This window comes from Mytilus californianus, unplaced genomic scaffold (genome assembly GCF_021869535.1).
Source record: "Mytilus californianus isolate M0D057914Y unplaced genomic scaffold, xbMytCali1.0.p SCAF_2, whole genome shotgun sequence".
Classification (NCBI taxonomy): domain Eukaryota; kingdom Metazoa; phylum Mollusca; class Bivalvia; order Mytilida; family Mytilidae; genus Mytilus; species Mytilus californianus.
In genome coordinates this window covers 90,234,704-90,254,132 of record NW_026262668.1, presented here as the reverse complement: position 1 = coordinate 90,254,132, position 19,429 = coordinate 90,234,704, and the positions used below count along the sequence as shown (strand labels likewise).

At 32.6% G+C, this 19,429-nt stretch overlaps 1 protein-coding gene across 1 annotated transcript in view; it reads left to right on the top strand.

Moving 5' to 3' along the window:
• The window catches only part of LOC127730392 (uncharacterized), a 91,431-nt gene extending 78,093 nt beyond the window's left edge, over positions 1-13,338 (top strand). Inside the window, exons 37-41 of the mRNA XM_052238772.1 lie at positions 2,077-2,128; positions 2,672-2,748; positions 5,193-5,295; positions 9,820-9,894; positions 11,502-13,338. Of these exons, the coding sequence (XP_052094732.1) occupies positions 2,077-2,128; positions 2,672-2,748; positions 5,193-5,295; positions 9,820-9,894; positions 11,502-11,557 (363 nt within the window). The 3' untranslated portion in view covers positions 11,558-13,338. The remainder of the gene's footprint in view (positions 1-2,076; positions 2,129-2,671; positions 2,749-5,192; positions 5,296-9,819; positions 9,895-11,501) is intronic.
• Positions 13,339-19,429: the final 6,091 nt, after the last annotated feature.

The window sequence follows — 19,429 nt, the reverse complement described above, 5'->3', positions numbered from 1 at the left end:
ACATAACAATACGCACAGTAAAACTCAGTTTAAAAGAAGTTTAGTTTAGTTTTGGTTAATTCCATTTTTTGCTACCTTCAACATGAATTCTATTCACACAGTTTCTTATTTCATATTTCTGTGCAGTTCCTAAACTTTAATTCCACCACCAAGAACTTGAAGTATTTTTTTCAATAAATGGGAAGTCTTAATGTTAGAATAGATTAATGATTATTTTTAATATAGTTATATTTGTGAAATATAGTTGTGGTATTTTAACTGAAGTAACAGACTTTTAGCATACCTCTTTTTTCACTGAATACATTATTTCTAGATATTCCTGGCAACCAAAAGACCAAGTAGAATTTTCATTCAGAAAAATTTCTTACTATGAAGTATATAATTTTCTTGACGGTGGAGTATCTTATATGAGAAGATGAAAGTTTTTTTTATAAAATATCAAAACCTTCAATGACATTTTCAGGGAATATTTTTATCTATAATTTTCTATAAAACCTTGTATACCTTGCACAAATTACCTTGTAAATACTATGTTTTCATATCATATGAAATCACATTTATCACACATTATCAATGTATATAGGAACTTTTCTGTCTTGAGTGATAAATAAAAGTCATATGAAATGAGTTTCCTGAAATTATAATGTTAAGGAAGATTTTGAATCAATGCATGTATATATAATAAACTTAGTCCTTTATGCACAATTTTTTTTTACATTTACTTTTAATCCATAATGTATAATCAACAAAAAATATTTCAATCAGTGAAAACTTTGTGTGCTAACTAAATTTTGGGTTTTATTGCCGAAGTTTACTGATAAGTTTATTGATCGTGACTTTAATAAACAATCAACACAGAATCATGAAGCATGCAAAAAACTTAGTGAGATAATAGACATGCAATAGAGAGATGTTTGATTTTTTTTTTTATTTTCCATGAGTTTCCATTCGATAGTTGTTAAATGATTTGGTGTATTAAAATTTTTCTTTAAGAATCAATTACCACTATCTTATTTCCACTTTTGTTTACATTTTCTTTCATTATGTTTTTTCCCTCACCCCTATGCGGTTGTCGAAGTACTAATGCGAGGTTTGATGGTTCAGGTAACTGCATATATACAGATTTATATGTATGCTCTTATAATCTGAATTTGTAAATGAAAGGATGGACATTTTTTCCTTTAATATGGAAACCTTGTTATTCTGCCTAATCTGAATAAATAGTTGTTCATTCCTTGGAAAAGAAGCTGGCTGGTTACTACAAAAATGATCAATTTAAGATCTACAAAAATGCTTATGTGAACAAATAAATGCATAATGACTCCTTAGAGAATGTGATTGCCCCTGAATGACGATTTACTTGTTTTCAAGGTTTTTGTCTATTAACTGGAAAGTTATAATAGATAGGTAGAAACTATAAACAGTGAAAAATGATCAGAAGTACAAGTTTTACCAAAATGCCTATGTGACTGATGCCTAAACAGCAAAAACAATTAGTTTACTAGACTGTAAACAGCAAGAATGATTCGCAATACAAGACTGTAAACAGCAAAAACAATTAGCAATACTAGACTGAAAACGGCAAGAACGATTAGCAATAAAGGATGTCTTAGTCTTTTGACAGTTTTCAAGTGGATGTAGGAGTTTTGTGTCTCTTGTTAACCATTAAAAATACATATTAATACATGAAATATATGAGGTAGAAATATATTTTAATATCATGTTTGTTATAACAAATAACCTCTCTGACTTGACTATTTGCTGTGTTGAATTTGTGCTCTATGTTTCCTAGGCCTAAACATGCCTAATTTAGTTGAAATCCACTAATTTTTGTCAGTATAACCAAAATCTTTTCTTTTTTGGCTCATTTTAGGTGTAAATGTCAATGTTTTATAAGTAGAAATCAATGAGAACCATTCTGTTTCACTTTCTCACACATTGATGCATCAATTAAAACACATATGAACCTAATATTAGGAGCCAAATTGGACCCTTAATTACTGCCCTGTACTCCTGTATGAAACTTTTTGAGAGTTCAGTGTTCTTGTATTAATTGAATGTCTTTGGTAATTTCAGATGCAAAATGAAGATCTATCTGCTCAAAGAACAGCAACATTTTCCCTGAAAGGTGACATATTGTGATTGTAAAAAATTTCTGTAAGGAATAACTTCCTTCTATTATTTGAAATAAAACAAATTTCGTCAATCACTTTTTCCATTAATTGATGTTTTAAAGGGTTTGCTTATACAAATTTGAAGATTTGATATGATTGCCAATGAGACAATTTTTTGAAGTTCAGTTTAGGACTGGCACTATAGTTATCACTACCTATAAAATTGACTGCAATGACGTAACACTTATCTACAAATAACCTTTCAGGAAATAAAATGGGCAAAGTTGTAAAAGAACCTGGTCTACTAAAATACAATTTGAGCTTCTACCTGCAGATATTGTGAAATGTTTTAAAAATTAAACCATGTTGATATTTTTTTCAATATGACATATTTTTTAATGGTTTTTAAGTGGCTTATTGTGTAAGAGAGGGATAAAACATTCTTTTATTCATTTATTTTTTACTTTTTCTTGTGTAGAAGTGAACTATTTTCATATTGAATATGAACATTTTCACACTTTTAAATGTCAAAATATGTTTCAAATATTTATTTGTAGGCATGCCTGTATGTCATGGTGTTATTACTGGTGTGTGTAGAGTTGTGAAAAGTCTTCCAGAAGCTGATGACATCCAGGTATAGTCAGGCTACTACTGAATATTCTAATTCCAATATTATAATGATAAACACTGATTTTTATGCGGATAGTTACAATTGGCAATCATACCACATTTTCTTACTTTATTCAGGAATAATTTTGTCAGGTTGGGTATAATTCACCATTAAATCTTATACTTTGCCGTATTTTGACAGCTTTGGATACCACTAGAAACAACCTTTAGTGTCTAATACGCCATAAGTCATTTGAATTTCTCTAATAATATAAAGCACATTCGATTTACTTTGAAGCTTAAAAGACTGACCATTTTGCCTCTGAGTCAGACATGAACACTAACTTGAAAGCATAAAACATTTAGCACATGGAAAAATGGGCTACATAGTTTAAGATTTACCCTTATGCGTAGGAACTATGTTGTTTTAAATATTATGTTCTTTTTTGACCGGGCCTGACTGATTAGGTGGTGTAACATCTTATAAAGTCTATCCAAATTATTTTTGCAAAGAATTCCGATCAGGCCGGTGTTAGGGGCCGTCTTAAACTTGCAGTGAGGTGAGAGTTTTTATGCCCCCGCCGTAGCGGTGGGGGCATTAAGTTTTACCCTTGTCCGTTCGTACGTATGAACGTACGTACGTATGTCCCAAAATTGGTTTCCATTCTCTAACTTGAGTTTGCCTCAACCAAATGTTATGAAACTTATACACAATGCTTATTATCACTAAACACAGATCAAGTTTGAATTTTGGTGGCGTCACTTTAACCGTTCTAGAGTTATGCCCCTTTATAAATGGAAAAATTGCAAAATATTTAGTTTCCATTCTCTAACTTAACTTTGCCTTAACCAAATGTTATGAAACTTATACACTATGCTTATTACCACAAAACACAGATCAAGTTTGAATTTTTGTGGTGTCACTTTAACCGTTCTAGAGTTATGCCCCTTTATGAATGGAAAAATTGCAAAATGTTTATTTTCTTCTAATTATCAAGTAATTTTTAAAATTGGAGTTATCTTCCTTTGTCCATGATTATAGTTGAATCAACTACAGTCAAAGCTTTATACAATGCAATGTTTAATTTTGACTTCCACTGATAAAACACAGATCAAGTTGAATTTGGGTAGTGTCACTTTAACCATTATTGAGTTATGCCCCTTTATAAATAGAAAGATTGCAAAATTTTTTCCATTCTGTAACTTAAGTTTGCCCCAACCAAACATTATGAAACCTATACACAATATTCATGTATAGATCAAGTACACATTTTTTGTTTCTGTTTTCTAACTTTAGTTTGCCTCAACCAAATGTTACGAAACTTATACACAATGCTTATTACTACATAATACAGATTAAGTACGAAATTTGGTGGCGACACTGTTACCATTCTAGAGTTATGTCCCTTTATAAACATAAAAATTGCTGAATTTTTCGTTTCCATTCTCTAACTTTAGTTTGGTTTAACCAAATGTTATTAAACTTATACACAATGCTTATTACCACAAAACTCAGATCAAGTTCAAATTTGGGTAGCGTCACTTTTACCGTTCTTCACTTATGTCCCTTTATAACTATATGATATGCAAGCAGGGACATCATCTGTGTCCACATGTGGACACTATCCACATTTTTTTTGCTCTGTGTTGAAGGCCTCACTGTGTACTGATTTTGTGTCATGGATGGATACCCCATTTCCTTCATTTATCTATTAAATTAGGGTAATTTATTTCTTTAACTTACATTTTGGTTCAGATATTTTCCACCTAAGTTCAGACTGCATTTTTACCTCCCTATAAGCTAGTCACCTAATGTTTAAATCAACCAAGCAGTTTTCAACCACATTGATACTAAAGGAGTTAAGAAAAAGATTATGAAATGAGTTTCCTTAATTGTGATGTGGATAAACTACAGCTATACAATGTTAAAATCTTAAAAAGTTAAGAAAAAGATTATGAAATGAGTTTCCTTAATTGTGATGTGGATAAACTACAGCTATACAATGTTAAAATCTTAAAAAGTTAACAACAGAAACAAAAAAACCCTGATTTCAACATGTCAGACTAAAATAGCTAAATATGCTACATCTAAAATAAATCCCTGAAACTGTGCAACGTAAAGAATCCTTGAAACTTATGCAGTTTGTAAGCTTTTTAAATAGGGTTTTAAATACTTTTGCTTTGTAAATAATAACAAAATATCTTTTATGAAAATAAAAGAAACTTAAAACAGAGGTGAATGATACCAAAGGGACATTCAAACTCATAAGCTGAAAATAAACTGACAATGCCATGGCTAAAAAAGAGAAAGACTAGCAGACAAACAACAGTACACAAAACACGATAGAAAACTAAAGACTGAGCAACACGAACCCCACTAAAAACTGGGGTGATCTCCACATATAAGCTTTGGAGTAAATGTGTTAAATTGTTATAATTGATTTAAATGTACACTGTATTGCTTTCTAGGCTGGTGATATACTGATAGTGTTGTATACAGATATTGGTTGGTCCCCATATTTTCCATTGATCTCAGGACTGGTCACAGAAATTGGTGGACTTGTGTCACATGGTTAGTATTCTATAGAAAAAACAAAATGTTTACATCAGCTGTTTTGTTTTTTTACAGTAGTAATCAATTAGTCTCGATATGTAGAGTGAAAAAATCGTCAAAAGGACAAAACAAGTGTAACCTCTTGACCAAGGATCCAGAGTTTTTCTCAAAATCTCAGTCATTTTGAGATGACTTGAAAGTTTGGGTCCTTTTTTCAATCTGTAAAATTCACACTTGATTCACTGCATCAACAAACTTGTATTGACCATTTCATTAACTTCATGAAATTTCTTATTATTTTTATAAAAACTTTAAAGAACGATAGATGAAATACTCAATTTAATATTGAAATGATTTTAAGCAATGACAAAACAGTAAATTTCTCAGGAATTGACCACTCTTCTATCCATTTTGAGAAACAAAATAAAAACCTTAAGTTTCAAGCTAATCATAATTCATATATGAGGTACATTCTGTTTATCAAATGACAGGAAATCATCATATTTTTTAAAATTTTATTACCTGTAAAAGTGTTTGAATATAACTGATAATAGTTTATCCCTTTTATTTGGCATGATATTATTTGAATTTTAAGATTAAGGTGTCTAATCTAGTGAGAACATTTGCGCACATGCATATTACATAGTAAAAAAGCACAATTTTGACTGGTGGAAAATTATTTCTTTCTTCGTAATTTAATAAAAGTTTTAATTTTAAAATAGGAATTGGATATTGACACAACCATTAAAAAAAATATTAATAAAAATACAGAACTCCCAGATATTTTTGAAAAATGGGGACTTTTATAAAACCTGACAATCAAACACTTGACTATATCAACCAAAGGTATGAATGGACCACAACTGTCACATCTCTGACAAAATCAAACACTTGACTATATCAACCAAAGGTATGAATGGACCACAACTGTCACATCCCTGACAAAATCAAACACTTGACTATATCAACCAAAGGTATGAATGGACCACAACTGTCACATCCCTGACTTGGTACAGGCATTTTCCAAAGAAAATAGTGGGTTAAACCTGGTTTTATAGCTAGCTAAACCTCCCACTTCTATAACAGTTGTTTATAGTTCTGTTATATTGACAACATTGTGTGAGCAACCTAAGACATTTTGGGGCCCTTTATACCTTGCTGTTCGGTGTGAGCCAAGGCTCTATGTTGAAGGCGGTACTTCGACCTATAATTGTGATCTTTTTATACATTGTGACTTGGATGGAGAGTTGTCTCATTGGCACACATACCACATCTTCTTATTTATAATAATTGGTTAACATACTGGTTACATCACAACTGACTCAAAAGATTCAAATAAAAAAACTAATAAGAGGCCAACAAAAAAAGATTTTTGTAATTTATACTACATACAGTATAGTAAAACATAATGATATCTACACTTTCCTGATAAAATACAAATTAAGTAAAACATACATACAATGGTATACAAAATGAAAAAAACATACAAACCTCATGTGTCCAAATCACACTCTGCTACTCCAACATCTCTGTTTACTAAATCTAATGTTTGTGGAACTGAATTCATGCTCACCATGGGGCATCATCTTTGTCTAGTTGAGGAAGATTTTCATGTTGAACCCAAAAGCATATACATTTGTGTTTGCCACATACCTGTCAACCTCTGAAACTGAAAATGCAGGTCATGACCTGCATTGAAGAAGAAAATGTCAGGTCATAACGTGTACGAACTTTTTCGGTCCAATTTTAGTATTGAGAGGGTTTTTTTTATAGACTATAACATATACATGTACCACTGAGTTTCCTAGAAATAATCACTTTTGTATTTGTTAAGTATTTAAATATTTATCATTAATTAAATATCTTTCTAAAGCAGTACCCTTTTATTAGCTCACCTGGCCCGAAGGGCCAAGTGAGCTTTTCTCATCACTTGGCGTCCGTCGTCGACGTTAACTTTTTACATTTGAACTTCTTCTAGAGAACCACTGAATGGAATGAAACCAAACATGGCATGAATGATCCTTATGAGGTGCTTCCCAAGTGTTGTTACTTTGAAGCCGATCCATCATCCAAGATGGCCGCCAGCAAGGGGGACTTAGTTTAACATAGGACCCTATGGGAAATACATACAAAGGTCTTCTTTTAGAGAACCACATACTGAATGGATTGAAACCAAACATGGCATGAATGTTCCTTATGAGGTGCTTCCCAAGTGTTGTTACTTTGAAGCCGATCCATCATCCAAGATGGCCGCCAGCAGGGGACTTAGTTTAACATAGGACCCTATGAGAAATACATACAAATGTCTTCTTTTAGAGAACCACTGAATGGAATGAAACCAAACATGGCATGAATGTTCCTTATGAGATGCTGACAGAGTGTTGTTACTTTGAAGCCGATCCATAATCCAAGATGGCCGCCAGCGGGGGACTTAGTTTAACATGGGACCCTATGGGAAATACATACAAACGTCTTCTTTTAGAGAACCACTGAATGGAATGAAACCAAACATGGCATGAATGTTCTTATGAGGTGCTGACCAAGTGTTGTTACTATGAAGCCGATCCATAATCCAAGATGGCCGCCAGCGGGGGACTTAGTTTAACATAGGACCCTATGGGAAATACATACAAATGTCTTCTTTTAGAGAACCACTGAATGGAATTAAACCAAACATGACATGAATGTTCCTTATGAGGTGCTGACCAAGTGTTGTTACTTTGAAGCTGATCCATCATTCAAGATGGCCGCCAGCGGGGGACTTAGTTTAACATAGGACCCTATGGGAAATACATACAAATGTCTTCTTTTAGAGAACCACTGAATGCAATGAAACCAAACATGGCATGAATGTTCTTTATGAGGTGCTGACCAAGTGTTGTTACTATGAAGCCGATCCATAATCTAAGATGGCCGCCAGCGGAGGACTTAGTTTAACATAGGACCCTATGAGAAATACATACAAATGTTTTCTTTTAGAGAACCATTGAATGGAATGAAATCAAACATGACATGCATGTTCCTTTTGAGGTGCTGACCAACTGTTGTTAATTTGAAGCTGATCCTTCATCCACGATGGCCGCCAGATGGGGACAATGTTTAACAAAGGACCCTATGGACAATACATACAAATGTCTTCTTTTAGAGAACCACATACTGAATGGATTGAAACCAAACATGGCATGAATGTTCCTTATGAGGTGCTGACTAAGTTTTGTTACTTTGAAGCTGATCCTTCATCCATGATGGCCGCCAATGGGGGGACTTCCTTTAACCTGAGACCCTATAGGAAATACATACAAATGCTTCTTCTAGAGGTGCACTGAATGGAATGAAACCAAAACATGGCATAAATGTTTCTTATGAGGTGCTGATGAAGTGTTGCTACTTTGTTGCCGATTTTCTGTTCAAGATGGCCACCAGGATTTTTTATTAAATTACAGGACCAATATTAAACCAAATTTGGCCTCACTCATTATTAGGGTATCTGTTATGATTTTAATCTATTTTTACATGATTTCCAAAACCAAAGTAGAATCAGGTGAGCGACACAGGCTCTTGAGAGCCTCTAGTTGTTTTATTCACACTAGTTTACTTCTTTTTATTAATGAATGTCATAAACCCCAGCTATACATGTAATTAGAAATCAATTATAACTAATGTGCTCCTATACACAGGATGAAGATAAATAGAAAGAAGTTAGTGTGTTTTCTTTCAGTGTAATATCTAGAGCATATGGATTTGATTGAAAGCTTTTACATTTAAGTGATCCTCGAATTGTTACTTTTCAATCAAATGTAATGTTTTGATAGCTGTCATTGGCACGATAAATAAGCAAATTCTAATTTGAATTGTTTACCTTTTCAAAGGAAAATCACCGAGAAAACCGAAAGTATATTTGACTTCTAAATACCGGAAACAATACCGGTCAGAAATATGGGTGAAAACAGGTCATTTTCTAAAATCTTGGATTATTTGACTACCCTGCGGGTATTTAAAAAATCCTGTGTGAAGGGGGAAATTCTCGGGTGTAACCCGCAGAATACGGGTCAGTTGACAGCTATGGTTTGCCATGGCAAGAAACATTTACTGTGCACCTAAGGCTTAAGCATGCCTCCTTGTATATTGAATTCAAGAATATCAAGAACTGTTTCAGATCCCTAACCCTAAATCATATATATTACGAAATTACAATGATTAAATCTTTCAATTTCTCTATAGGGAGAATGGCCCATCCCTTGATATAAAATAATGTGAAGAATAATGACAGAACAGTTAAGATCCCAACCCAATCTATTATTCCCATGACAGTACGGTTCCAGTACTACAATGTTTGTGTTGTACCTTTCCTTTACTGGAATGACTCCTATAGATGCAACAGATACAGATGTTTTAGACTAGTAAAGCAGTTCCACCATAACCTTCCCTTATGATCAGTTGTTGATATATCTTCAAAATTAAATTGAGAAGTCACGATAGGTATTGGTAGTAAAATAGGTAATTCAAACCAATAACTGTACATTTCAATTTGATTACTCGCAGGAGCAGTTGTAGCCAGAGAATTTGGTTTACCGTGCATAGTTAATGTACCTAATGCAACTAATATGTTTCAGTCAGGTAAGTATACAGTTATATTTTTTTGTTATATCCAGTGTTATTGTGCCTGTACAATTAATAGGTCAGCTGACTTAAATTTCTTCAAGCTGAACTAAAGGGGTATTAGCTTCCAAATGTATTGCCCCCAACTCTTTAATTTGATTTATAACAATTAACATACTGAAATATTGTCAAGAATTACAAACGTTCCAAAGAAATAATAAACAATGCATGAAATCATAATACAATATCAGCATTTAGTGTCTATATTAGGACTAGATGCCAATTAATTATTGATTTTTTTTTTTTTTTTTTTTTTTTTTTTTTGATCTAACGCCACTTTTAAGCACCACTATTGGGTTACTTCGTGGCGGCCAGTTTTAATTGGTGGAGGAAGCCGGAGTGCCCAGAGAAAACCATGGACCTTCGATAGGAAAACTGACAATCCAAGTCAATTAAGATTGGAATCGAGTGCACCTGCACGAGCGGGGTTCGAACTCACAACCTCAGTGTTGACTGGCTAGTGTACTTAGACCACTCAGCCACCGAGGCCTTCTATTTTTTTTAATTAATTATTGAGATAAATACTGAAAATTGCTGATGGTTGTGTGATTGATATTGAAATACATATTAATACAAGTGTGTACCACAGTCTATAATGTGGATTTTTTTTTGTCTGTTTGATTTCATGTCATATATTGAAAACAATATGTAAATCATTGTTTTACATGTAAATATATGTAACTTAATATACTGAGCCCATGCACAACCCATTTCCTACTGATCAAATATTGCATGCATATGGACCAAAATGAGGTCATACTTTTATCTTGCATGACAATAATATATCAGCAATAATTTTGTGCTTATTTTTACAAAATTAAACCATGGAAACTATTTGGCCCTGCCCCTTCAGTCATGGTCTATTGACTTTGAAACTTTTGCTTACTTTACATGTATTAGTTTGTGATTAGGCCAGTTTAAGATGAACCACCAGTGGTAGGTCAATGATAATTGGTATGTTAATGCATTAGTAGTGGCACATCTCATTTCCATGGAGATTATTCAACCCTGCCCCCTCAGTCCTGGTCTATTGACTTTGAAACTTTTGCTTACTTTGCATGTATTAGTTTGTGGTTAGTTTGATTTAAAGGGAACCACTAGTGGTAAGTCAATAATATTTAGTATGTAGAAGCATTAGCATTAGCATATCTCTTTCATTGGAAAATATTTGGCTCCACCTCCTCAGTCATGGTCTATTGACTTTAAATGTTTTGCATAGTTTACATGATAAGTTTGTGTTTAGTTTATTGTAAAGGGAACCACTTATGATAAGTCAATAGTATTTGGTATGCAGTTTTATAAGCATTTGAATTTCTCATTTCCATTGGGTTATTTGGTCCTGCACCATAAATCATGGTTCATTGACTTTGAATGTTTTACATAGTATACATGTTTAAATATTGTCATTTGGATTCAATATTTGCTTTATACTATCAAAATTACAAAAAGGCGAGACATATTTATGTGAAAACAGTTAACTACCTAAACTAAAATGAAAATTTTAAGTGTGACACAGTATCCCTATGGTGGTTTAGAAAGTATACTGATAATTGTCTTTTTTTTAGGAGATCATGTTCGTTTGGATGGACAAGCTGGATCAATTGAAAGACTTGACAACTGAACACATATGATTTTATAGATGCCCTAACAGACTGCACACAATTAAACTACTGCATTTTAAATTTTGTTGGTGAATTATATAGTGAAAAATTACAAGTGAAAAATAGATATGGCTGTGCACTGTAAATGTATGCATTAATTTTGTACAAATATTTATTCAAGAGTTCAGTAAGCATCTGAAACTTTTTGTAAATCCTTATATTTTTAATTAGAAATCCAACTGTTATTATCTTCCTTGAAAACTGTTAGAGATAAGCTTATAACAGTAGATATAAATGGACATTTTAATAGCAAGTACTAGTCAATTTGTATTTTGCAAAATTAATTTTAAAAGTGCCATATAATTGATATGTATACCCACCAAAGAAGGTATTATTATTTTGTTATTTATCAATGATAATTTTTTAAATATTAAATATTTTTTGGTACATTTATATTTTATACAAAACCAATTTTTAAATGAAAAGTAGTTCAGTAAATGTCACCAGTGAACAACTTTAAAGGATAACATTTTTCAATATATACTTTTTAAGACAGAAATTAATATGTTCATTAAACCATCTCAAGTTAATGTTAAGTGTTTTTTTGAAAGAAAACATAGAATCAAACAGGCAAAATAATTGCCATTACAGGCAATTCATGATTCTGAATTTTAAACCATTCATAAAGATCCTCATTGAGTTCTGATTGGATGTCATGAAGGTCAGCAATGACACCATTTAGGTTCTCATTGACCCCTATTTGAAATCACATGTTCATCTTCTTGTGAGAAGTAACTGGATGAGTCAGATATTAAACAAGAAAGCAAATAATCAATAGAGGTTAGTTTTATAAGTTCTACATTTTGTTTTTGATTGGTTATTAAATAAGGAAATAGGAGATTCCCTATTGATTGGTTAGATATTTATGAATTTCACTAAAACTTAAATCCAAATCTTTTCAAGCTTGGGAAAATGATGATTTTAAAAAGACACATTTTTATGCCCCCGGCGTAGTGGAGGGGGCATTAAGTTTTACCCTTGTCCGTCTGTAAGTCCTTCCGTCTGTACATCCCAAAATTGGTTTCCGTTCTCTAACTTTAGTTTGCCTCTACCAAATGTTATGAAACTTATACACAATGCTTATTACCACAAAACACAGATCAAGTTTAAGTTTTTGGTGGCGTCACTTTTACCATTCTAGAGTTATGTTTTCGTTTCTGTTTGCATCAACCAAATGTTATGAAACTTACACACAATGCTTATTACCACAAAACTGGGATCAAATTCGAATTTTGGTACCGTTACTTTTACCTTCTTGAGTTATGTCCCTTGATAATGTTGTATGCAAGCAGGGGCATCATCTGTATCCCATGGACACATTCCCCATTTACTTATTGTATGTGATTCAGTGGCAATAATGCCATGTATGTTCCTGTTAAGCCTTTTCCAAAAAAAAAATATAAATGAATAAATAGAAAATAAAACTTTTCTCTCTTATCTGAGACACTTGTTGTTCAATGTTTTAAATTTACCTTTTTATCAAGCAGCACATGCTTCTCATTTATAAATGCTGTAAAAAATCTATATATCATTGTAAACAAAACTTAAGTATAGTGTGTCGTTTACTGTAATAATTAGATTCTAGATGTATAGGTTTTACTTTACTCAAAATATAAAATGTAGGTTGTATTTTAAAATAGTTTTACTTATATACATGACTACTAACTTGTGATATACACTGTCTTATTTTTACTGATTTATTTGATAAAGCCAGTTTTATTAAAAAAGCTAATTAATTTAATTTTGTCATACTTGTGTGTGGAATGTTACAGAATGCAAGACATAGGGATGCTTATCTGTCAGCATGACCATGGCATAAGCTTTTCATATAAGCTTTATAATTGTGAATGTTGATCAGCTGCATAATCTATATTTGAAAACAGATGCCTTATGGTTGGATGTTTCTGTCTGGCAATAGGTCAACTATAGTTGGTGTATAGAATAATTTCTAGGGATTAATGTTCATCTGACAGGACTCAATTACCTGTCCTCACATTCATGAGTCTTTAGTAAATTTTATTAGGTGTTAGTGATAAGATCAGTTTCTCAGCTACTATAAATTATAGGTCAATTTATTTCGTTGTCACACAATTGGGATCAAATGATATCGTGCTGAGTATGCACAAAAATGGCAATTCTTTTGGATCAAAGCGTGTGTTGATAACTCTTGGACAGTTTGAATGTATTTTTTTTATTTGTCCCACTTCAGCTAGTAAAATCATCGTGTTGGTGTTGATTTATTCTATTGTTATTAAAGTTTAATTTTCATGAGTGAAAGAATGAAGGCAGATGTAATTTGTTCCTGTTTTGTACATTTCCTTAAACAGACTAAAAACTAATATGATGGAGTAAATGATTAACAAGTGATCTGACAGTAAAAGAAAGTCTTCACAGGAAGACATTAATAATGAAAATGAACTTTTATCTGAAAAAAAAATGTGATTCCCAGCAAAGCTCAGGAAATATACAAGTGTGAGTGGATCAAGTAAAGGTAAAAAACCAAAGAAATGTGTTATTGGCATTACAATTGAAGTCTTGAAATTCATTAGGACTCGAGTTTACATATACATTGTGCATGCATTATATTATTATGAAGAAAATCATCTTAAAAGTTATCTTATTAAATGCCACACTCTCCTTCCTTAGTTTGAAGGAAAGGATGAATTTGAAGCTTGAGCTTTTTATTTACAAAAGTATATATTGATTTGGTGGTTTCATCAAATTGATCAAACCAAACTTTAAAGACTGCAGTTTTGGGTTGCACATCTTAAACCCATTTAATTCTATCCTTGATTACACAACTCATAAAATAAAATTACAATTTATCCACACCTTAACCATGGTAAAAATCATTAAATTGCTTAGCTATATTTGATTTATATACGGTTGGTAGTGATACATATCTATCTGACAGGGCTCATCTGACCTTTACCTCATTTTCATGTTTCATTGATAAGTAAGTTTTCTTGATTAATTGAGCTTCTCAATTATTTAAAGTAATGGGTCAATAACATGTGGTCTCTAGATTGATTGTTAAGTGTAAATATCCTTCTGGTAGGGTTCATATGACAAAGGGCAACCTCTTGTGACGTTTCTGATTTAGACGGACAAATGAACACGGGGGTCCTCAGCATACAAATATTGGTAAAGACGTTCGCCTGAGGACTAAAAAAACACTACCATCCATTATTGATTTTTACCAAAATCCATACCCATACGTTTATGTGATAGGAAAATCATAACCCGTTTATATATTTCGCAGCTGTCAGACATTTTGTGACATCTTATTTAGATGTTTACCACGTGGGGTCATCCATATTATTAGATGATATAAAGATCCGTTCACATATTTTACTGACAACTTTACAGAATAAGATGAATAGTATGCCCCATTGACATATACAGATCTACTCATTGTTTTATTACGTACGTGGAATTTCACAGCATTGATATATTTCGAAGGCGGATCCAGGATTTTAGGTTAAATTTTTTGAGGTAAAATCATCGAAATATTCTGTAATAAGCTGAGGACAACCCATGCTTTGCAAATTTATGGGTTTGGGAGGAGGGGCACGCCCCTCAAGGCCCCGCATGAATCCGCCCTTCATATATTTGACATTACAATAGTGACCCATACCAGTGACACGTCTGGGTATACCCTTTTATAGGGAGAAACATTCCCTTTACACATGAACATGTGCTGAGGTTGACCTGATTTTCATCATTCAATAATGAACGTGAAGTTTTTGGGAATAGGTCAGTTTCACAATTACTGTAGTAATTGTTTAAATATAAATGGTGTAAAGAACGACTACTAGTATTAGGTGTATTATATATTAATCTCCAGGGTTCTTTGATCAATATCAAGTTTTCATGAATAGGTAATTTAAAAGGTCAACTATATATGGTCTGTGGAATAACTGTAGGGAGAATATGGCTGTGTTGCAGGCTTCACTTTCCTTTGACTTCATTATTATGGATCATTGATTAATGTCATATTTTGTTATACCTGTAGTAAGACTTGATACTCTATAACCGCAATTCTTTGGCATCTGTCAAACGGGTTTATGTGACCATTACCTATTATCTGGTATCCAGGTTTTTTATTCATTTGTTCATCTGTCAGGGAAATTTTGAATAGTTTGGTAAGTAACTTAGTTTCAAAGGAAGCAAATATATCGATGTTCAACTAATGTCATAAATTAGTCCAGGTAAAATATATCAATGTTCATTTCATATCATAACTTGGCCAATGTATAAGCGTAGCTAATATATACCGATGTTCACTAATATCATAACCTAGTTCGAGTATAAACATAGCTAGTATACCGATGTTCATATATATCATAAATTAGTCCAGGTATAAACGCATCTAATATGCCGATGAGCTTTTCACCGAAAAAAAGTATAAACGCAGCTAATACTAATATCTGATGTTCCCTAATATCATAACTTAGTCCAGGTATAGACGCAGCTAATATACCGATGTTCATTAAAATCATAACTTAGTTCAGGTATTGAAATTATCAAAGCTAATATATCGATGTTCGTCTAATATCATAACTTAGTCCAGGTATTAAATTATCAAAGCTAATATATCGATGTTCATCTAATATCTTAACTTACTAGTAGTACAGGTATAAATGCAGCTAATGTACCGATGTTCACAAATATCATAACTTAGTCCAGGTATAAATGCAGCTAATGTACCGATGTTCACCAATATCATAATTTAGTCCAGGTATAAAAGCAGTTACTAGTAATATACCAATGTTCATAAATATCATCACATAGTCCTGATATAATCGCAGCTAATATACCGATGTACACTAATTACATTAATTAGTCCAAGTATAAACTTAAGTTACTAAACCAATGTTCAATAATATCATAAGATAGTCAAGGTATAGTCACAGCTTATACACCGATGTTCAGTTTATCAAAACATAGTCCAGCAATAAACGTAGCTAATATACCGATGTTCCATAATATCATAACTTAGTCCAGGTATAAATGTAGCTAATATATCAACGTTCACTAATTACATGACTAAGTGCAGGTATGAAAGCAGCTAATATAGCGATAATCGCCAATAGCATAACTTAGTTCAGGTATAAACGTAGCTAATATACCGATGTTACCTGATATCATAACTTAGTCCAGGTATAAATGAAGCTAATATATCAACGTTCACTAATTACATGACTAAGTGCAGGTATGAAAGCAGCTAATATAGCGATAATCGCCAATAGCATAACTTAGTTCAGGTATAAACGCAACTAATATAACGATGTTCACTGATATCATAATTTTATTCAGGTATTACATTTATCATAGCTTATATATAGATGTTTATCTAAATCATAATTGAGTCCAGAAGTAAACGTAGCTTATATACCGATGTTTCTTGTAGCATAGCTAAGAAAAGATATAAACGTAGCAAATATACCGATGCTCCCTAATATCATAACTTAGTCCAGGGATAAACGCAACTTATATACCGATGTTCACTATCCTCATAAATTAGTTCAGGTATAAACGCAGCTAATACAACGATGTTCACTAATATCATAACTTAGTCTTGGATAAACGTAACTAATGTACCGATGTTCCTTAATATCATATTTAAGTCTAGGTATTAACTCTGCTTATATACCGATGTCACTCATATCATAACTTAGTTCAGGTATTTAAAGTATCATAGCTAATATATCGATGATCATCTAATATCATAACTTATTGGAGGTATTAACGTTGATTATATACCGATGTTCACTAGTATCATACTTAAGTCCAGGTATAGACGTAGTTAATGTATTGATGTTCTCTAATATCAAAACTTAGTCTAGGTATAAACGTAGCTAATATACTTATGTTCATAAATATCGTTACTTAGTCTAGGTATAAACATAGCTAATAAGTCGTGACCAAAAGAAAAAAAAGGGAGATGTACCAGTCCACAACAAAACTACACAGATAACTTAAGATTTAGAAACATGAACTTCATCAACAGCCGGGGTTGAACTCCGGTTTTTTGAAGGGTAAGCTGCTCATGTTCCACTGGTTACATCCTTCATGTTGCTCATGTCATGTAGAAATATGGTGACTAGTCGCATTAGATGATTGTCATAAACTAATAAAAGGAGGATGGGGCTACGACATATTGAACATTTCTGTTGTAATTTTTGACTGATATGACCAAAGCATGGTGGTTTCCTTAAAAGACATCAATTTTACCATGAATAACATTTGGTTTTGATACTTTCTTGTAAGCAGGAAATTCTATCAGGTAAAACATAAATGGAATCTCATGCCTTGGCATGTCGTATTAACTGGAAGATAAAAATTCTGGAATGCAGTCGCTGCAGTGAATAGTCTATATAGGGAAATCGAAGTAATAACTTTTGTTCTTATGTAAAGTTTTCAATCGATCCTTACTGATAATTGCCAAGTTTAAGTCAATATATGAAGCAGCCCGACCTGTATCGGTGAAATCCTTAATTAAGTTACATAAATGACAAATCAAACTGTTAGTTATTGAATGAGAGGACCAAAATCTGTAAAAGGAATACTGCTATCTTCTTTCATACTCCTTTAGAAGCCCTTGTATGAAGTCTGCATTATATGAATACAAGAACGAATCAGCGTGAATAGGAGCAATGTTAAATCCCGTTGAAATGCCGATTTTCTGTTGAAAAAAAAATTCCACAAAATGTAATATGTTGTCAATAAGAAAACCAAGCATATTGATTATTTCAATATCAGAGAACTCTGTGTTGGATTAGGAGTGTATTTTTTATGTTTGAAGCTAGTCTTGAAAACTTCCACTTGGACGGTCGTTGTCGCGTGAACAGTTACATCCCCTGAAAGTATTAACTCAACTAAATATATCATGTCAGTGTCTTTATACTATGGACTTACTACTGTTTTTATGAGTTCATCGTCATTGGAGTTTCGGGATTTTTTTTAAAGAGGAGGATGGTTGTAGCGGTGAAGGCGTTGTTGATGTTGGTGTTTGCTACGGTTGTTTAATTTAGCGGTGAAAATGGCTGCGTAGTTTTTTCTTCAACGGTGTTATATGAGCTTTCGCTCCTTTATTTTATAATTTTTCTCAACTTCTTACCTTGTATGCAGATACCTTATATTACGAAGTTTCCGTCTGTCACATGTCCATTGTCTTTGACTTCATTTTCATGGTTCAGTGACTGCTTGAAAACAAAATAACAGTTTTTTTGCTAAGCAATATAGTCACTTATTATGAGTAATAAGATAACTATATTTGGTATATGAGTTCCTTTCAACGTCTACATATCCGTCATGTAGGATTCACCTGACCTCAACCTTATTCTATGTATCAGTGACCAAGGGTAAAGTTACGTGGTCAAATCCGTATCTCAGGTACTGTAAGCAATAGGTCAGCTATATTTGGTGTATGGGATGATTGTAAGGGGTACATGTCTGACTGACAGGTTTCATCTGACTTTGACCTTAATTTATTGGTTTATTGAACAATATTTATTTTTTATGGTTTGATCTATTTCTCAGATACTATAATCAATAGGTCAACTATATTTGGTGTATGGATTGCCTCAACCAAATGTTATGAAACTTATACACAATGCTTATTACCACAAAACACAGATCAAGTTTGAATTTTGGTGGCGTAACTTTAACCGTTCTAGAGTTATGCTCCTTTATAAATGGAAAAATTGCAAAATATTTAGTTTCCGTTCTCTAACATAAGTTTGCCTCAACCAAATATTATAAACTTATACATAATGCTTATTACCACAAAACACAGATCATGTTTGAATTTTGGTGGCGTCAATATA